The following is a 20,242-nucleotide window of genomic DNA, read 5'->3' as shown; positions in this document are numbered from 1 at the left end:
CTCCTTTAACTTTTTCTCACTTGATGATGATTCCAGGAAACCTGCACGTGCTGACAGTTGAAATAAATGGCAAACTAGGATCTCTCTATATTTCTTGGAAAACTATTAATGATTGAACAGAAATTTCAACCTGGGGCTAGATACAAATCTCAGAACTTCTTGGCTTTCAGTCAATCTTGTAGGCGATTTCTTTGAATCACCAATTAGTGCAAAAAAGCTTCACATGAAAATAGAGATGATTCTGTGTTTATCATACAAGTAAAATTGGCCTTATAATTTGTAAGTACTTAGCTGAGAGTGAGTTATATGTAGAGCAGGTCCACAAGTGTGAAAATTACAAACTTTCCTGGCAGGTTTGGGGGGTTGGGGAAATGGTGGATTGTATCTGAGTGTAGGTTTTGTTTTTAAAAAAGCATGAAAATATGGAGCTCCATCAATTGCAGACTTCCGACACTTTAAGGACTGCCCATTCCTCAATTGCCTGGGGTCTAGTTTGCAGTCTAGTATTTTTTTTTAGAATCAGAATTAGATTATTTTTGTTATGTTAAAAGTAAAAGTTTATTTCTGGATTTAATTGGAGGCTTTTTTCTTTGGCCTTGTGATAGGTCTCCCCCCCCCCTCCCCCACTCCCCGACCACCTCAACCCTCCCCATGTCTGCAGCAAGCAGCAGTGAAAACTGCCACAGAGTTCACAGGTGGTGTAATTTGCAACCATCAGACATTGACTATTTTTTCAGGTCCTCAGAGGTACAACTACAGTTTCCAAACTTAAATGAAAAAGAAAATACTGGAAAGGTGCAGGTGGTCATTTAATCAGGTTTTTGCTTTTAATTGAGTGACCAGCTGTGTGTTTCTAGTACTTTCTATTCGCTTCACCTTTTCAGCATTTGTGCTTGCCTTTTCTGCTTCCAAGTCAAAACACCATGCAGCAAGACTAAACACTGCTGTAAGAAGATGTTGCATTTTTTGTTGCTACATAACAGTACTGACCAGTACAACACTTCCAAACCATGTGATAGCTGCTACAATCAAATAATCATAGAATCATTGAATCCAGTGCAGAAGAGGCCATTTGACCCATTGAGCCCAAACTGACTCGCCAACAGAGCATCCTACCCAGACCCTCTTCCCCGCCCTATCCCTGTAATCCCACACATTTATCATGACTAATTCCATCTAACCTACATATCTTGGGACACTAAGGGGTAATTTTAGCATGTCCAATCGACCTAACCTACAGATCTTGGGATACTGAGGGGTAATTTTAGCATGTCCAATCGACCTAACCTACACATCTTGGGACACTAAGGGGTACTTTAACATGGCCAATATATGTAACCTGCACCTCTTGGGACACTAAAGGATTCTTTAACATGGCCAATATATGTAACCTGCACCTCTTGGGACACTAAAGGATACTTTAACATGGCCAATATATGTAACCTGCACATCTTGAGACACTAAGGGGTACTTTTGCAAGGCCAATCCACCTAACCTGCACATTTTTGGACTGTGGGAGGAAGCCAGAGCACTCGGAGGAAACCCACGCAGACATGGGGAGAACGTGCAAACTCCACACAGACAATTACCCAAGGCAGGAATTGAACCCGGATCCCTGGCGCTATGAAGGCAGCAGTGCTAACCACTGTGCCACAATGCCGCCCAAATAATATTCAATTTAAACTTAGTTTACAGTGTAAATTAAATTGTATAATGTAATGGTGTTCGCAATAAAATGCTGTATTAGGATCAATTTGCACACCAATTTTACATGCACAGGAGCCTCAAGTTATTTTTAAGGTGGATCTGATTTGGAACATTGTTACACTACAGTGGTAATGTTAATGCTCGGTTTAGACAGTCTCACTGAACTCATATAGCCATGACTGCTACTTCCTCATTTCACAGAAACATAAAGAGTTGCACAACCGGGATGTATGCTGGTTAAAATTCAAGAATGGTTTTTTGAAGCTAATGTCAAATATTCGGAATTAAATTGCTTATATTTGCAAGTATCTAAACAGTTAAGGATGATTTACATATCAACCTTGGAAATCATTTGGCTCATATTTCATAGTGCTTGTGACATGGATTCAACCCAAGTCACACAAAAATATATCAATGAAATTCTATCATATGTGATGAAAAGTAATGAAATGACATAGTAATGAAGTGTTAATTCAAAATAAACCTACATATAATTATATAAAATTAACGGGAATGTCAAAAAAAACTTCTCCATCACATCATGAGCTGCAGCATCATGACTATTTCCTTATCCCTAATGCTATGTCCCTGAGAAAGGCAAAGGCTGAAAGAGAAAGAAGAACAGGAATGAGAAACGAAAAAAAATGTTCATCATAACTTTCTTGCATTGGTACTCTGGACAGGATTCTCTGACCTCGCTCGCAGCTGGGATTCTCCTGTCCTGTTGCAGTAAACAGAGATTTGGCTGAGTGCCAAATTCTCCGTTCTTGCTGACAGTGGGACGTGAACAGATAATTTTGGAAAATTCCTTTTTGATCTCCTCAAGTAATTCAAACCAGCCCAGCAGATCACATGGACTAAGTGATATCCACAATACCTTCTATATAATGAGGCATGGTGACACAGTGGTTAGCACTGCTGCCTCACAACTCCAGGGACCTGGGTTCGATTCCTGGCTTGGGTCACTGTCTGTGCAAAGATTGCACATTCTTCCCATGTCTGCGTGAGTTTCCTCTGGGTGTTCCGGTTTCCTCCCACAGTCCAAAGGTGTGTGGGTTAGGTGGATTGGCCATGCTAAATTGCCCTTTAGCATGAGGGGGACTAGCTAGGGTAAATGCATGGGGTTATAGGGATAGAATCATAGAAACCCTACAGTGCAGAAGGAGGCCATTCGGCCCATCGAGTCTGCACCGACCACAATCCCACCCAGGCCCTACCCCCACATATTTTACCCGCTAATCCCTCTAACCTACACATCCCAGGACTCTAAGGGGCAATTTTTTAACCTGGCCAATCAACCTAACCCGTACATCTTTGGACTGTGGGAGGAAACCGGAGCACCCGGAGGAAACCCACGCAGACACGAGGAGAATGTGCAAACTCCACACAGACAGTGACCCGAGCCGGGAATCGAACCCGGGACCCTGGAGCTGTGAAGCAGCAGTGCTAACCACTGTGCTACCGTGCTGCCCTAATAGGGCCTGGGTGGGATTGTGGTCAGTGCAGACTTGATAGGCTGGATGGCCTCCTTTTGCACTGTAAGATTCTATGACTCTATAATCCCTGCCCCAGTCTAACAACAATGTATAATGTGGATTAATTCCAAAAATCACATATTTGCACATAAATTTGAAATATTCCATTAGGGGAAGATAGTAATAGACTGCAACAAGAAGTCTTGTGGCGCGGTGGTAGTATCCTTACCTCTTAGCAAGAAGCTCTGGGTTCAAGTCCCACATCAGGGCTTGATAGCCAAAGAAGGTGCATTCAAAATGTGGCCAAACAGCCTGTAAATCCTTCTAATATGACTGATGGCAAGCAGTAAAAACAGAAAAGTTTCCTGGTCAGCCATACTGCAGAAGGCAGTGGCAAGCTACAGCAGGGCAATGCTAATGGAGGTCGATGGTCGCCAACGACCTCTTAGGGCAAGGTACCTGGAGGAGGTGGAGGACTAATAGACTTCAAGAGGGCCTGGATATGTGGCAGATAAAATTTAATGCAGAGAATTATGAAGTGATACACAGTAGGTAGGATACTGATAGGAAGACAAAGGAAAGGCAATCAAAACAAAGGTGTACAATTCTAAAGGGGGTGAAGGAAGAGAGACATGTCTAGGTACATGTGCATAAATCATTGAAGTAGCAGGGTCGTTTGAGAAAAAAGCACATGGCATCCTCAGCTTTAGCGACAAATACCGAAATTATTCGTTCATGCCCCTCTGCCGCTGCCACTGCCAGCAATGACGGGGAATTTGGCGCTCAGCCAAATCACTTTCACTGCAGCAGGACAGGAGAATCCCAGCTGCAAGCGAGGTCGGAGAATAGCAATATCCAGAGTACCAATGCAAGAAGGTTATGATGAACATTTATAGAAGCACTGGTTTAGCAGCCTCAACTGCAGTATCATGCTCCATTCTGTGCCTATCTTGGAGAAGATGAGGCTCTTCCCTTCAAAGAAGTTTGAGAGGAGTTTTGATAGATGTGTTCAAAATCATGAGGGATTGGGTCAGAGTAGAAAGGGAGAAACTGTTCCCTTTGGTGGATGGGCCCAAAACCAGAAGACACAGATCTAAGGTGATTGGCAAAAGAAGCAAAGATGACATGAGGAAACATTATTCTTTTTATGCAGCATGGAGTTAGGGTCTGGAATTCGTTGCCTAAGAGGGTGGTGAAAGCAGATTCAATTATGACTTACAAAAGGGAGTGATTATAGGCACTTGAATCTAAACATTTACAGCGTTACAGGGCAAGGATGGAGTGGGAACAGGATTGGCTAAATTGCTCTCACAGATAGCCAGTATGGAACTGATGGGCCAATTGGCCTCTTTATGCGCTTTATCCATTCTAGATCCGATAAAAGCAGATTTGGATATCATGGATTGTCAGACATTAGCACATTGAAATCCATAGTGTTTAGCCAGTACCTTTGAAGCATCTCTATTTCACAGCACTTGAGGCATGGCCAATGAGCTAACTCCCTCTTCTTAATTAGGATATCAACTGCAGAAATTCAATCCTCTCATCTTTGAAGGATTCAAATGTTATCCCCTGTGTGCTCAGCACTTCAACGTACAGTTCAAATAAAGTTTGTAATACTGAAGTCGCCACTTGCATTTAAATGAGTTATGAGACCCAACCAACTATACAGAAGAAAAGTCTGTTTTGACAGTCGGAGACTGACATTTTAATATTTTTGCTTTCAGACTCTCATTATCTAAAGTTCAACTGTGAGATGCTAAGCCATAAGTAAAACTGGACTTCCAGACCATCTCATATACTAGCCACAAGAGATTATGACTGCAATTCAGAACAAATTGTCTGACAAGATTGGCAAACGAAATGGAACAAAATTCACTCTGCTTCAAGTAACACATGCAATACTTAAGCAACAGCGCTTTCTTAATGTGACTTCCAAGTGGAATGCTACTTTCCACAAGAGTTTTGTTTCCATTTTTCTTTCTTCAGATGCCTTCGAGCTTGTGTATGATTAAAAATGCTACCACAATGTTTGCCACTGTCTTTCCAAAATAATCAACATGTGCGGTAGAATTGCAACTTTAATTTTCTCACATTTGCAATCAAAGCTTGGCACGGGATACTTACCTTCAATTTACAAAATTCAGCCCATATTTTAACTGACTGCATGGTTTTATTTTCAAAATTCAAAATATTCATGTTGAATAAAAAAAGGTTATGAGGTATCATTTATTAAAAGTGATGATGGGGTTGCGAGGATTAAATATTGAGGTGGATTTTCATGTTCGCAGCCGAATGTTCAATCTGTTGATTAGGCAGAATGTGGAGATGCCGGCGTTGGACTGAGTTTGTGTCTTTATATGCCCTGTTTGTGAACAGAACTCCCACTCACCTGATGAAGGAGCAGCGCTCTGAAAGTTTGTGGCTTGTGCTACCAAATAAACTTGTTGGACTTTAACCTGGTGTTGTGAGACTCCTTACTCTGATTAGGCAGGATCCAGAAAATATTTACAATCCACTTCACCAACTTGTTGCTCCGGTGATGAAGACAACAAAAATCTGTTCAGTTATTTCTCATATTTTGGGTGAATGTTGTGTTCATAAAAGGTTAGCAGTTTGTCACTAGAGGATTTTTTTTCTAGTTCCCACTAATCACTCCCAGATTTGGCCAAGCATGGGTTCGATTATTTTAACATGGGTTCCACAAGCCCCAATCATGTGCCGTTGGTTCAACAGTAAAGTGCACCTGCTATAATAGTTACATTTCCATTTTCCACATATCAAGCCACTTATGTCCCAGAGGGAACAAGGTGGTGACATTAACCACCCAGTTTCAAAAATAATATTTCTAATCCTAACAGTTACTATTGGGAATTGGTCATAGAATCGTGGAAAATACTAAAATTGACATGAGATTTTTGGAGCTTTCATTTGTTAGAACAAATAGTCTACAAAAGTTACAGTAAGAAGTCTCACAACACCAGGTTAAAGTCCAAAAGGTTTATTTGGAATCACGAGCTTTCAGAGCACTGCTCCTTCTTCAGATGAGTGGAGCCTGCTCACCTGATGAAGGAGCAGCACTCCGAAAGCTTGTGATTCCAAATAAACCTGTTGAACTTTAACCTGGTGTTGTGAGACTTCTTGTGAGATTTCTTACTGTGCCCTCCCCAGTCCAACGCCGGCATCTCCAAACCATGGCTACAAAAGTTAGGAGGGGAGAGATTGATTGTGGACCATGGGGCAGAATGGGCAGGAACAGATCAGCTGACAAATCCATGCAGTACCAGATCCTTAATTCCATTGCCAAAATGTGGAATTGCTCATCAGATAAAATGGGCATCAAATCAGATCCCACCCATTTTGACCATCACTCAGGTTTCTAATCCGCAACATCAAGCAAGTGTAAATTACAGAGAAGCATTGCTGACCAATTCTAGAGCTATGGGTGTTGAAAAAACCCATGGAAATCACATTTGCAAACAGCAAGGATGGCACAGATTGCATGCCCCATTGCAACCTTGTGTTGTTTGAAGACTTTATTTTAGTTTGAAATCAAATAGTACAGATGTTATGCCTAAACAGTAACGCATATCACTCTGCTGCCTCTTCAACATTTACCCCTTGGCCTCATGTCTTTCCAAAAGTATCCTTAGCTGATTGTCAATCCAAGAATGGTGCTCAAAAGCTGATGCCATGAGTGTGTATCAACATTGCAAACAGTTGAAGTCTCGAAAAAAGTGCATGATTAAGAAGGAAGCATGAATGGTTTCCTTCTAACCCTTTTTGTCGCTTGTCTTCCTATCTTACCTGTGATTCCCACAGAGATTCCCACCTTGCCACCCAACTGACACGTGGGGGTGGCCTCACCAACCTCATTAAATATCTTTCTTACACCTCCCAAAATAAATTGTCAAGTAAACAAAGTGAGATTTGGGATTGAATCATGATGTCCTGGCAACGATACAAGATATCACAAATCACTACGTTTATAAATCCTAATCTCTTTTTACATGGATCCCACTCTTGTCATTACCAATTGAAGACCAGTCAATTTCACTTCCTGGTCAGTTTCTTTGTTTTGGCGGGAGTTTCTGGTCCATTTCGAAACTCTGAGCTGATCATTTATTCAATTGCAATCCACGCGATTGCGTCCTGAAACAGCTGACAAGTTGTATCGAGTGCGTTCTTCCCTGGCCGTTCAAATTGATTATTTCTCGGCTCCCTTGTTGGCAGGGTTTAGACTTTTAAACTGAGGGCTGATAAATTGAGAAGCAGAGATGTTGCGACCAATTGTCTCGGTCTCTTCTGTGCAATATTGAGTGGGAGACATTGCCACTGTCTGCCCCCATACAGGCATCAGCATTTGAGAGACAGGGCGGGCAACAGATGCTAGGAGATCCGAAATTTCCAAACTGTGCTGTGATGAATGCGTCGCCTCTGACTTTTCTGATTTGCCCGTCCGCTCGCAAGTTTCTAACTTGCTTTCGATGGCCCTTCCTGCGTTCAGGATAAGTAAAATAGTCAAACGACAGACGTAATTTTTTTTAAAGAATGGTAACTTATTTAATCATTGGAGAGTACACTTGTCCTGAGGTGCCCTTTGCTTCCCTTGTAGTGACTTCGATTGTCTTTGAGGATGAGCGTTGAACTTCATTATCCAACTATGGTATAGTTGGCGATAAAGTGATGAGAAAGCGAAGAATGAGATTGTAAAGAGTAAATATTCATCCAGTGTGGGGGGAAAGTTGAGCTCAAAAAGGTTGGCCCAAATACACGGAATGAGAGAAACATTAAAGATTAAACATTAATACATGTAGTATTGAAATCGCTATATAAAGTCGCCTCCACCCACGTGTTTCGGAGATTTTATTTAACGGAATAAGCCAAGAGGACCCACAATTGATCAGGGAGAAGGGGGAGGTGTTTCAATTAAACGCTCATTCATGCTGCAACAAATGGAGATTATGAATAAACAGCAACAAATGTAAATAAACTTGCGGCTCAGGGGCACCGAAATAATAACGAAAATGGTTTGTATGCATTTTGAAAAGTCCCTGTTTCGTTTTAGGCTGGTGTTGGCATATAGAGTTTCAGGTTCATTTCGGCAGGCGCGCTGACATAACGTAAATAAACAGTGTTACAAGCAGCAGAAGACAAAATTTCTCTCCCCCCCCCCCCCCCCCTTACAAAACACAGGACGCGTGCTTTGAAATGAATTTGCCCAGCCACATCTGAAAACGATTACAATTTAGAAGCCCTCATTTAGCCCAGGTAGCTGCAGCCACACGCGCTGCCCGTATTACACTCAGGAGTTATATTTCCACAACTTCAGAAAACTAAATAAATAACTAGGCTACATAACAGATTTGGGGGTTAGCCCGCGGGGATTTTTTTAATACCCCCCTTATAAAGCAGAATAAAACGCGGTGTTTTGAAATGGGCGAACCGTATTTACATGTTCTAAATCGGAACTCGTATTCTTGTCGTCTCCCCTGCTTTAATTATGCCACGAAATGTCATCTGATTAACACGGTTTGCGTTTGCGGGCGGGAGACTCGTATCTAGTTTACCCAGTGTCTCTGTGAAGTCTTGTAGTGTCCTGGCACTTGTTGTGACCGCGGTCAGTCAACGCTGTTACAAACAGGGGACGCTGAGAGCAAATCCCATCGCTATTTCGAGGGGATCGGGGCTTTACATTCGTAGTAGACAGGACTCGAAAATAAAACTCATGCGGCGTGGAGCGCCAGCGACTGCAACGACAATCTATTCTTCCTGAGCAATAAATGTCGCCCTTTGGCATTATTCTACTGATGATAGCGTCGGAATAGAGACGCTAAGTAAATACAACAACAATAAAGTACAAAACACAGTTTTATTTTCCCCTGCCCATTTCCTTCATGTGTATGTTTCCACGGCGTGGGGTGTTACCCTAATACGAAATAGCAAATGCTGCACTTATTTACCTCTGTGGGGTGGTCTTGGTTAATATTGCATCCTCAAACATACCGTTAAAAAGCAGGTAAGGCAGACACATAGGTCTTTAGTGCAATTCCATTCAGCACTTGCAGTTCAAATTTAGGTTGCAGGTAAACCCCAAAATAACCCAATAAATACCTTTTTTAAACCCATGTTATTTCAGTATCTTGCTTGGTGTGAATAAGTGGGTTAAGTATCGGTTTAATATGAGTTGCTTTCCGAAACAACGATTTTATTAATATCTTAATTTCCATAGTTCTCTCTCTCTCTCATTCTGTGACCTTTGGACTGAATGTTAAGCTGAAACCTCGTTTCTGTTTGGTTCTCTCCCAGTTTAATACGATATCACTGATTGAAACCTACCTAATAACAATGCGGCCATTGTAAGAGTGTTAACAGTGACTGGACAACTTTCTGAGACGACAAGGTGATACCGCCACGCCGTTTAAGGTGGCTCTGTGCACAATCTTAAAAAAAACTACATCCTAACAAGTGAAGCAGATGTTTCTCAGACAATATTTCAAAGGCACAATGTCAAAAGAACTCCAGAACTCGCTTAAAATGCATTTCATGGAACACAAATCAGCGACATTAAGTAGAGCCACAGCCTTGAAATGCCTGGACTAAGTTTTATCCTGTTAAGAATTCAAAGTGCAGCCAAATTAAATAAAATGCGAGCATTTAACCTTGTCCCGTTACTAATTACACAATTTGTTATATTTAAAATGGACGTTCTAAAAGCTTGGATGATGTAGACGCCCTATAAAAGGGAAAATGTACCATGTGGGAACTGTGCATCAACAAAAAAATCTTCCAAATACAACCTTACACCCGATGACAACGCAATGAGAACACAACATGGGCTGAGGAAGAAGGTGGCTTTGAAAATGAGCTGAACGGGACAGCACCGATTGCCATGAGGATAAACCCGGGCTAAAGTTGTGCTGTGTGTGCTAAACTACAGTAAATTGGAATTAACTGGAGTGGGTGAACAATACTTTGTAAAAAAAAATCGTAGTTGACTACCTTAAGAAAACCCTTCACATTAAATCAAAGTGTACCGAATCGAAGTGGGAAGATCCCCCCCTCACCCCCGCCCACGACGTAAATGTTGCACAGTCGACGGCTCTGTATGTTGCATCGAAGCACATGTCTAATGTTTGTGTTGTGTCTGACTCAGAACATACACAAATCTCCGGACGATTTTTAAAAGACAAACAGTCTGCTGCAAAGATGCCCAGTCACTAGTTAAAAACGACTCTGGCATGCGCAACTAGGGGCTCGGCCTCTCTCGCAGTGAACAGAAAACTCAACCTGGAGTAATTCTGTTTTTAATGCATCGCGCTTCCTCTCAGCTAACGGCACTGATCATGTCTACTTTTTGACAGTGACCCCATTTGTAGACAGACCTACGATGCTATCCACGCAGGGTCCCTTGACATTGTTTGCTGCATCCACATTTCACAAACCTGAATTATCCCCGGGGGTTGGGGGGGGTGGGGGTCAGAAATTGGCCTGACAGTTATTAAATGGGGGGGGGGGGGTGAAAATGATTTCCAAAGATTGCAATATCTGTATACATGTTGCCTGCCACAATATTCCTCCCATTGCTTTTCAATCTATTCCATTGTTGTAAATTCTTTAATCATATATATATATATACATTGTGTAATAATTATACATTTGTTCTATGTAAACTCTTTAATCGTATTTTCTCTAACCCCGAATTACCTGCCCTGTAAAATTCGAGCTATATTGTAAATGTTATAATGTTGCACGCTCGTTTTTAGAAAGCTAAATAATTATGTGAATCTTAATCTCAGGTATCAAATGAGGGACAGAATCATACCTGCAACAGCGTCGTCTTTTGTGCAAAGTTAGTGTTAATGTTATTTGCTGTCTAGTGCCTGTCAATTTGCCACTAAATGCATTTATTTCGTTTGTGTTAAATAATGATGGAATGCCTGGGAAATACTAAGTATCCGTTTACCTGCAGGCATATTTCTTAAAATAGCATGTTCAGCGGTGATCTTTCGATTTATTTTACCGGCCTGTCATTCACTTAACTGTCCTTGCAGGGTTGCACTGAGGAATGTCCAGCTCACTTTTTATACAGTGCAACCAGCCAGGGAATTTACTGGATTTCTGTTCCCATCCAGCCATACAATAAAAAACACCGTTTGATTGATGGCAATTCTGCAAAATAGACAAGGATCTCGTTCGAAAAGGAGCACCCACCTCAGGTTTGAGGCTGGTAGGGGCCGTTTTGATCTTAACTCAAGAACACGTGCTGTGTACATAGATCACAAAACTCCAGCAGAAACGAGATATATTTGCAGGAAAAAAAATTAAATAGGAGATAGGTTGTTTTGAAAATATGCCCCGAATCCGCATTTGTAGAAATAGATAGGATTTTAAAAAGAGAGAAATCCTGTTTGGCAGTAACATTGTAAAAAACAGCATTGCAATTGCAAGGACAAAAATGTTAGCGAGTCAGACTTTTGTGGTCAGTTTAATTTTAGATAAGAATCGCTGTGATCTTTAGCCCGTGTCATCTAACATTTTTTTAAATTAACTCCAAAACATTATCCATGGCGATTTTATACATGATCTGGAAAAAAAAGCAAGTTCACTCCAATACATGCAAGATTGCTCAGTCAGACGCCAGTTGTATTTCACCAGACTTGCATGTAACAAAACGTAGAACTGACTTCTGCCAGGATTTGAAAATGCAAGGACCACAATTGCTTTTTTTTTGGTTAAGCAGCCTGCATCCATCAAGAACATCGTTTGTGTGGTAACTTTATTGAATGTTATCTTTAAACTATTTAGTCGCGAGTGCTACAGGGCAAAGGATGTGCTTTGTACGCTGGCAATGTTTATATTTGAAATCTGCGACCGTGAAACCAGAATTCGGTCTGTTTGTCACATCCCCAGATAGCTTTGCTCGGCGCTAAAATAACTCTTCCTTTGAACAGATATTTCGGGTAGCTGGATGTGAGCTTTGAGATTTAACGAACTGCAACAAAATACGAATGGGGGGTGGCAAATAACATCGGGAAAACAGTGCTAAGAAATTAAAGTGGAAATTAACAGGCGCGACGTGTGGGGATACAGAGCGGCTACATGTTGCTGGTTTACACTTGGTAAACTCTAAATACTCGGAATATAATTTCATCATTCGTCCCATGCTGGAGAAAATGCAACTTTCACTACCCCTTTTCCTTCTGAATTTATTTAATTATATCCCCCCAAACTAAATGGAGATAAAATAAAATTCGAATCCTTTCTTGGAAATTTCACTAATTTGGGGGGCTGTTTCGAGGGGGAAATGGACATTTATTCCTGCTAAAAGAAAATCCAAAAAAGGTGCACTATTAAACAGAAAAAAATACAGCCCAGCAAACCAGTGAGATAAGTCTTGAGGTCCTTGAGCCCTCGTGTTGTGAATGCTGTATCGGTCAGTGTGGTTGACATGGTCACACTCTCTGCTTCCCTCACACTTTTAACAAGGATGAGTTGAGAAAGCTTTGAGAAAGTTGGTGAGGTTGTTTTGGGAAGGTGGCGCCACCTCTGGTTGCAATAAAGTATTAGCATCTACCCATCCACCGCCACCCCCCCCAGCCACTACCACCACCACCCCGCCTCCAAAGTTCCTCCTAGATGCACGAGTTTGTTTACAAGCCGTTATCTCCACCAAAGATAAACAGCACTCATTAATCAGATAATTGAAGGCGATTTTGCATGGGCCGCATATCGAAGGGGAACGCACTCGCCACCGCCACCAACTCGTGCTGGCGAGACTTATCCTTGGTCGGCATTAACCACAAAAATGAGTCACGACAAGTTTTGATTATTGTGTATTTCGCTCGCTGTTCAAAATTGCAAAACGATTACGAAGGGACAACCTGTCCAACTTCCTTGGCTTTGCAAAAACTGATGCTATCGGAAGGCAAAATTAATCAACTCCATCGCCTTGGAAGAATGAATTTTGGGGGGAGGTTTCATTTGCAAATGTTGATGCCACCGATCGGGGGAAGGGGGGACACTGAAGTCCCCTCACTGCCCTTGCACACCTCCCCAAAAGTGGATTTAAATCGAAAATTACAGCGATGCGAAAAAAAGTTAGGGTTTCGATGATTTTAAAAAAATAAAATCCTGGGGAAAGCTCCCGAAATATAAACATTCCGATATATAAATATTTCTTGCATAATTTAACATGTTAAACTATTTTTTATCACGAACAAAGGGGGAGGGGGGGCTGTTGCTGAGAAAGCTTTCAATCACAATCTCTAAACAGCCCATGAAAGTCATTATTAACGTGTCTTGAATACTAACCGCTCTCATTCAAGGGACTAATCGTGAAAAAAACTGCAATTAAAATCTCAAACAATGGAGTTCCAGCAGAAGTGTTAATCGAGATTTATTTTTTCGGTGTCTGCAACAACTACTTATTTCGGTCAAAACACACCTCCGCATGTTTGATCAAGGGCGGGATATATTTGCAATGATATTATTGCAAGGAGAAGGTTTATTGATTTGGAATATTCTTGAACGCACTTACTGCTATTTACAATTTACAGGACTGATACTAAAATCATACACGGAGCAAAAGCGGCAGAATCCAACACCAACTCACGGCGCCACCGGTCGCAAAGAAAGCTTCGATTATTTTTCATTAAATCCCTACGGAAGGATTCCCCTAAATCCATCCCCCCCCCCCCCCCCGCAAAAAAAGGTATTTGGGATTCATCACGAGACAAATCTGTGCCTATCATCTCACCAGCAGAACTTCCCAGATTTCTGCCAAGCACAATCTACCTCTCACTTAAGAAAACTCAATTTCAGGGCCTGATACATTTATAAATCACATCTTTTTTGTTGCTTTAAGTAACAAAAGTAGCGAGCTTGAGGGTGCACACTTAAGGCGGTTTCATGGAGCGCTTCTGTAACACAGTCGTGTGGATCAGACATTTTAACAGGATTCAGAAAATGTACGAGGGATTGGGGAGGGTTGGAGTTAGGGCACTTCTAACAAATTCCCCCACATGCCACCAAACGTCTTCAGCTCTGACATACCTACATGGTGATGAACCCCACATCCCGATCGAAACATTCCCTTGGTATCAAGTGACCATGCGAAGGAGACATGTCCTCCCCCAAAAAAAGTGCCATCATTGCATACATACTGTGATACGTTATATAACAGCAACCTGACATAAAGTTTCCATCTAGTGCCTTTTTGTAGCCATAACTGCTGTGCGGCTGCAATTTTAATCTGCTTAATAGTGTATTTCAAAATGTCTTGGCTTAGATCTAATTAAATTCTTAATGCCATTTCAGCCATCCTTGTTGAGGTTGGACTTCTCCGGACTGAAAAATCAGCAGCAGAGTTTTATTAGCTAGCAATATGGCGATTTGAGTCTTGTTGACCCTGTCCTCCTTCACAGGGGGATCTCGCTTACTGCTCAGTCACAGTGGAGCGCCGTATAAATACAGTGCACCTACAGCTCTGGTCAACTCACTACCGCGCACAAATGACACCTTTCGAGCGAATCGTTCGGACTGCCTGTGACAAACAAGAAGCATGGACATCACCTGATTTATACTGACTGGAGGAATTTGAGCCAAAAAAAAGAAATGGCCTTTTTCTTTCGCTGGGCGAATGCAGTTGGGCACCTTGGGGCAATCGTGGTCAAGGCGAGTTCTATAATCGCCAAGCCTTCTTTTAGACTGCTTGCTGGCCGGGAAGGAAATTCAGCCGGGGGGGGGGGGGGAGTGTTGGAAAACACTTGCTGAAAATGGATTGCAATAACTGCAGCCTCCCTCCAGGCTGGGAGAACAATTTGCCTCCAAACTATTTCCTGTTTACAAAATCCGCGGCTTCCAAAAACGAAGCAGCGAGCGACATGTGCAAGACACACAACATGTAAGCAAGGGACAAACGACTGTTGCTGAAACTGCCGGGACCTATCTCTTTATCTAATTACATCACGTTAAAGGAGAGAGAGAGCAAAAAAAATTGGAGCTCAGATTTGATCAATCATCGGTTTCCCAGCTGAGATTTTTTTCTGGGGAGGTGTGGACAGGAGGGGGAAACTCCACCCTTAACCCGCCCCTTAAACTTTCTACCAATTGCACAGATGGAAACCACCAGACGGTTTATGGCGATTGGTGCATGCAAGTTTGCGCTCTCTCTATTTAGCAAGTCAAATATACTCAGCCAGACAGACCAAGTTGCAGTAACAGACTTACTTGGGTTACAACTGCGAGCGGCTTGGGAAGTTTTCTCCGCAAACAGCTAGAGTTCTCTTCCAACTATAATCTCTTCTGAAATATATATATATATATATCTCCCTAAGTCGCAGTCCGTCCATTCCTTTTGCATGAATCTACTCAGTCCCTACCTGAAAATGACAGAGGAACACGAGAAGACGCTCTCCGGCGTGCCCAGCCCGACCATGTCCGAGGAATCCTCCGATTCCCCGTGCGGATCCGGGGCCGGCTCGGACGCCGAGAACACCAAGCCCGGCGAGAACGGCCAGGACGACCCGTGCGCCCAGAGCCTGGACTCCAAGAAGGAGGAGGACGACAAGTTCCCGGCATGTATCCGGGAGGCGGTGACCCAGGTGCTGAAGGGATATGACTGGACCCTGGTGCCCATGCCGGTCCGTGTCAACGGCTCTTCCAAGAACAAGCCTCATGTCAAAAGACCCATGAACGCCTTCATGGTGTGGGCTCAAGCGGCGAGGAGGAAACTGGCCGACCAGTACCCACATCTGCACAACGCTGAGCTGAGCAAAACCCTCGGCAAACTCTGGAGGTAAGCTGCCTCTCTTCACAAGCCCCAGGAGGAGGGTTCGCGGGGATTACTGTACAGTGTAGGCACGCTCATTCCTTTCCCTCTGCGTTTCACCCCAACCTGCTCTTAAATAAGACACATGCAAAATCCTATCCGCAAAGTCAGGATAGGAACTTAATGGTGAATCCTTATTCCATACAGTAAAGCATTTTTCCCCCTGCACACTGCATTTCACCCCAACCTGCTCTTAATGTAAGCCTACTTGGACACTAATGAATAATCTTAAATATTATGCATGGACTAATTCAAAGCGATAGGATTTGAATGGTGAATATTTATTCCATACAGTAAAGCAGATTTGTTGCAGACAGGTTCCCTCCCCCCAGCCAAATTGAGACTTTTTTTGCCCGCTCTCACTGCCCTGTGTACATTTAGAATTATTTCCTATTTTGCTCATTGGTGAAAATAAACACGCGTGGGAATGAATGTATTTGAGTGAAAGTCTCATTTCGGTGCGTAAGGGTCGGCTGCAACGTTTTAACCCTGGCGACGGATTGATTGATATCCTGGAAGTGCAACTTTGACTGTAGATGGTGCTTCAGCTCCACATCTGGACTGCGCCGAATCTGTGCAAGGGATGGGAGCTCATGGGGCGGTGAGAGTTGGTGCCTGGACCTCAGGAAGGAGCTAGGCTTGTGGGTTTTTTTTAAGGTTTTGGGGTGTGTGTGTGAGAGAGGAGGGATTAGGGGATATGTCCAGAGTTTGTCCCAGCTTAAGTTGCCTCTGGCACTTAGGGTGAGAGGGGAGGGTGGTGGAATTCTCTTAGTTCATGGAGCATATCTCCCAACACACCGCCTTTTGGCTGACTCTGTCCCCGGGGGGCAGAAAGCCAGGGCTCTGAATGTGTGCTGCACCCAACTGCTTCTGAATTGTGGAGCAAGTTGGCAATTCAGTGATGGGTCATTTCGACCTTGATTGATTTCCTCACCGGCCATGCAGTGTTGAAGTTAGCATCTGATTGATGAATGACTTCAGATGGCGGAGGAGAAAGGAGAGATGGAATAGTTGTTAATTTTTTTTTGTCGCTTTCTTGGGTTCATTTCAGACTGCTGAACGAGGGTGAGAAGCGCCCTTTCGTGGAGGAAGCCGAGCGCCTGAGGGTACAGCACAAGAAAGACCACCCCGACTACAAGTACCAGCCCCGGCGGAGAAAGTCGGTGAAGAACGGACAGGGCGAGAGCGAGGAGGGGGGCGAGCAGACTCACATCACCCCCAACGCCCTCTTCAAAGCTCTGCAGGCCGACTCCCCACACTCCGCCTCCAGCATGAGCGATGTACACTCCCCGGGAGAGCATTCAGGTAAATGGGCAGAAAGGAGCAGTGGGTGGGGACGAGGCGACCAGAGCAAAATAAAACAGGGGAATAAAAAAGAGTGGGCAACTTTTTTGGTGTTGTTGGTAAAAGCTACAAATAGGGGTTGGAAATTGTGCTTTGTTGCACCTCTAGACTGCTGCGTGTCAGAATAACCAAGTGATTTCTACTTTTCTCTCTCTCTCTCTCTCCCCCTCCCTCTCTGTGTGGCATTTAGGACAATCTCAAGGACCACCAACACCTCCCACCACTCCCAAAACAGAAGTTCAGCCTGGTAAACCTGACCTGAAGCGTGAGGGTCGCCCCCTGCAGGAAGGTGGGAGACAGCCTCACATTGATTTCAGCAATGTGGACATTGGCGAACTCAGCAGCGAAGTCATGTCCAACATGGAGACTTTCGACGTCAACGAGTTTGACCAGTACCTTCCACCCAATGGGCACCCAGGAGTTCCGGTCACCCACACCGGCCACGGACAGAGCGCTCAGACCACCTACACCGGCAGCTATGGGATTTGCAGCACCTCGGTCACCCAGGCCGCCCATCCTTGGTTGTCCAAGCAACACTCAATGACCAGCCTCGCCAGTGAGCAGGGACAGCAGCAGAGGACACACATCAAGACGGAGCAGCTGAGCCCCAGCCACTACAATGAGCAGCAGCACTCGCCCCAGCAAATCAACTATGGCTCCTTCAACATGCAACACTACAGCTCATCGTACCCGTCCATCCCTCGCACCCAGTACGAATATTCAGACCACCAGAGTACCAATTCCTATTACAGCCACGCTGCGGGACAGGGCACTGGCCTGTACTCCACCTTCGCCTACATGAGTCCAGCCCAGCGCCCCATGTACACACCCATTGCTGACACCACAGGAGTGCCTTCCATCCCCCAAACCCACAGTCCACAGCACTGGGAGCAGCCAGTCTACACACAGCTGACCAGACCTTAATGACCCACTTGGTCTAGACTTGATTTACGCAAAGGAGGTTGACGAGAACCACAGAGAGGTGCTCTCTGCACTATAAGGTGAACTGCTGTGAGAAACGGCCAAAGTGTCCTACCACAAAGTGCTTTGCTGTTTCCATTCAGTACTGGTGACTGATTTTTTTTTTTAATGTTCAAACATTCCATGATTGAAAGTTAAAGCAAGTCATTGAATGAACAAAGTCTGAGCAGTCAAGTCAGCTGGTTTGGTCATTTCCTGTGTTTGGACTTATTATTTCGTAGTATGAAATCCTCTGTGAGGAGAATTCTCTTTAATTTTTTTGAATTTAGTATGTACTGTGTATGAGTCATTGCCATTTGCAGTGTGGGGATTTATACATATTTTAGAGAATAAAAGCTCTTATTTTGAAAGATCAAATGCCAAACCACTTTTGGTAGAATACTTAACAGTTTGCATTTGCTATTGCCATAAACCTATTTTTATATGAAATAGTATCTTTTTTCACTCTATTTACAGTGTCCTTTTTGAATAATATGAACCTGCAAATCTTGTCAAAAAGAAAAAAAAGCAGACTAATGCCAGAATGTAGTAAAAGGATGGGAGAGGTGAATGTTTGTACCCGTTTTATGCTAACTGCAGAGGTATTGATAGTTTCACCAGGTTTCCCAACACAAGGTGCCATATGTTGTCTTATGAAATGGAATAGATATTTGAGGTGGACTGAGTTCCCGAGCATTCCTACGCGGAAAACCTTATCATTCAAGGTAGTGAATCTACAAGCTGCCTTCCAGCTTCATGCATGAGGACTTGCGCATTAAAGAAAACAGGAAGTGTGTTTAACCCTCTGAGTATAGCGATTGTGAGGCACAGGCATGCAGCAAAACAACTTCCAGAGCTTTCAAAGTCTAAATCCTGTCAAATCCTCATTGGTACTGCAAACTGTTTCACCAGACAGCATTACGATCAATAGTTATTTCTTATGCAAGTAAAACAGGAGCTGGTACCCTTGTCTTTGGGTGTCCATTGCTGGTTTAGTGCTCAGAGGGAGAGAACGCCAATGATCAACTCCCAGAACATGGTTTAAAAACTGTAAACATTATTTATCTTGTAAAGTTTCTTATTAAAGTAATTTTTTTTTACATCTTGTACTTAGTTCTTTTCTGTACAGTTGTGTGGATGTTAAAATAAACTCAACTTTATTAATCTAATCAGAAACGTGTAAAGACTGGAAGATCATTTTCACATGAATATGCAGATTGCAAATGTAGTTTACAGCATTTGCTAATTGCTTCAGCTACTACTTTTTGCTAACTAGGGAAATGAAAAACTTTTTGTAACTTTTTTTACCTGACATTTATAAAAAACCCTTTAAAAGTTTTCTCTCTATTTTCATTAAGCTGTGGCATGGTTGTACAGATTGCTTTTTAAAAAAGACAACAGGCATTCAAAAATATATATTTGTTAACAGTTTTATTGGAAAAAAATGTAATAGGGATTCAGTAGTACAGAATTCAATTACTCTGTAATATGGCTGAAACTCTTATTTCTGTATAAAAGTTGGACATTAAAGTATTTCTGTAACTTAAAACTATCAAATCAGATATTTTGCCTTTAGGTGAGTTTGGAAAGTGTCTTAAAAAAAACTTACCTTTTGTATATTATTGTTTGCAATAAATAAGAAACATATTGAAATATACATCGTTTATGGTCTCCTCAATATACAAAGAAGCTACATTCTCAAACGAATTCAACAAACTAAGCAAGCTTTATATGTTAATGCAATACATACTTGGGACTATTCCTTTCCCTCTGACATTCAAGTTATAAACATTGTTCTTGTTTTCCCCACATGATTCCGTTATCCTTTCCTTTTGATGTTCATAAGAATCTGTAACAACAAAATGCTTTTGTTCAGCAATGTTCACCAACATCTGCACAAACACAGATGAAAAAATTTCCTTCC

The 20,242-nt window shown here is 42.7% G+C and overlaps 1 protein-coding gene and 1 long non-coding RNA gene across 2 annotated transcripts in view; one reads left to right on the top strand and one right to left on the bottom strand.

The window, feature by feature from the left end:
- The window catches only part of LOC144501977 (uncharacterized), a 55,986-nt gene extending 47,159 nt beyond the window's left edge, over positions 1-8,827 (bottom strand). Inside the window, exon 1 of the long non-coding RNA XR_013499231.1 lies at positions 8,753-8,827. This is a non-coding gene — a long non-coding RNA (uncharacterized LOC144501977). The remainder of the gene's footprint in view (positions 1-8,752) is intronic.
- Positions 8,828-15,387: 6,560 nt separating this feature from the next.
- sox9a (SRY-box transcription factor 9a) lies at positions 15,388-19,968 on the top strand. The gene is made up of 3 exons (XM_078225649.1): positions 15,388-15,981; positions 17,066-17,319; positions 17,549-19,968. Exons 1-3 carry the CDS (start codon positions 15,545-15,547, stop codon positions 18,280-18,282), a joined length of 1,425 nt encoding a protein of 474 aa, XP_078081775.1. The 5' UTR covers positions 15,388-15,544; the 3' UTR covers positions 18,283-19,968.
- The last annotated feature ends 274 nt before the right edge of the window (positions 19,969-20,242 follow it).

Source organism: Mustelus asterias, chromosome 12, assembly GCF_964213995.1.
Source record: "Mustelus asterias chromosome 12, sMusAst1.hap1.1, whole genome shotgun sequence".
In the NCBI taxonomy this organism is placed as follows: Eukaryota; Metazoa; Chordata; class Chondrichthyes; order Carcharhiniformes; family Triakidae; genus Mustelus; species Mustelus asterias.
This window is presented reverse-complemented; position numbering and strand designations above follow the sequence as displayed.

What these genes read in the sequence shown, in the direction of transcription:
- sox9a (XM_078225649.1), top strand. Translation starts at nt 15,545, where the DNA reads ATGAATCTACTCAGTCCCTACCTGAAAATGACAGAGGAACACGAGAAG. An exon ending in ACCCTCGGCAAACTCTGGAG is followed by an intron (nt 15,982 to 17,065) that starts GTAAGCTGCCTC and finishes GGTTCATTTCAG; the next exon opens with ACTGCTGAACGAGGGTGAGA. An exon ending in CTCCCCGGGAGAGCATTCAG is followed by an intron (nt 17,320 to 17,548) that starts GTAAATGGGCAG and finishes TGTGGCATTTAG; the next exon opens with GACAATCTCAAGGACCACCA.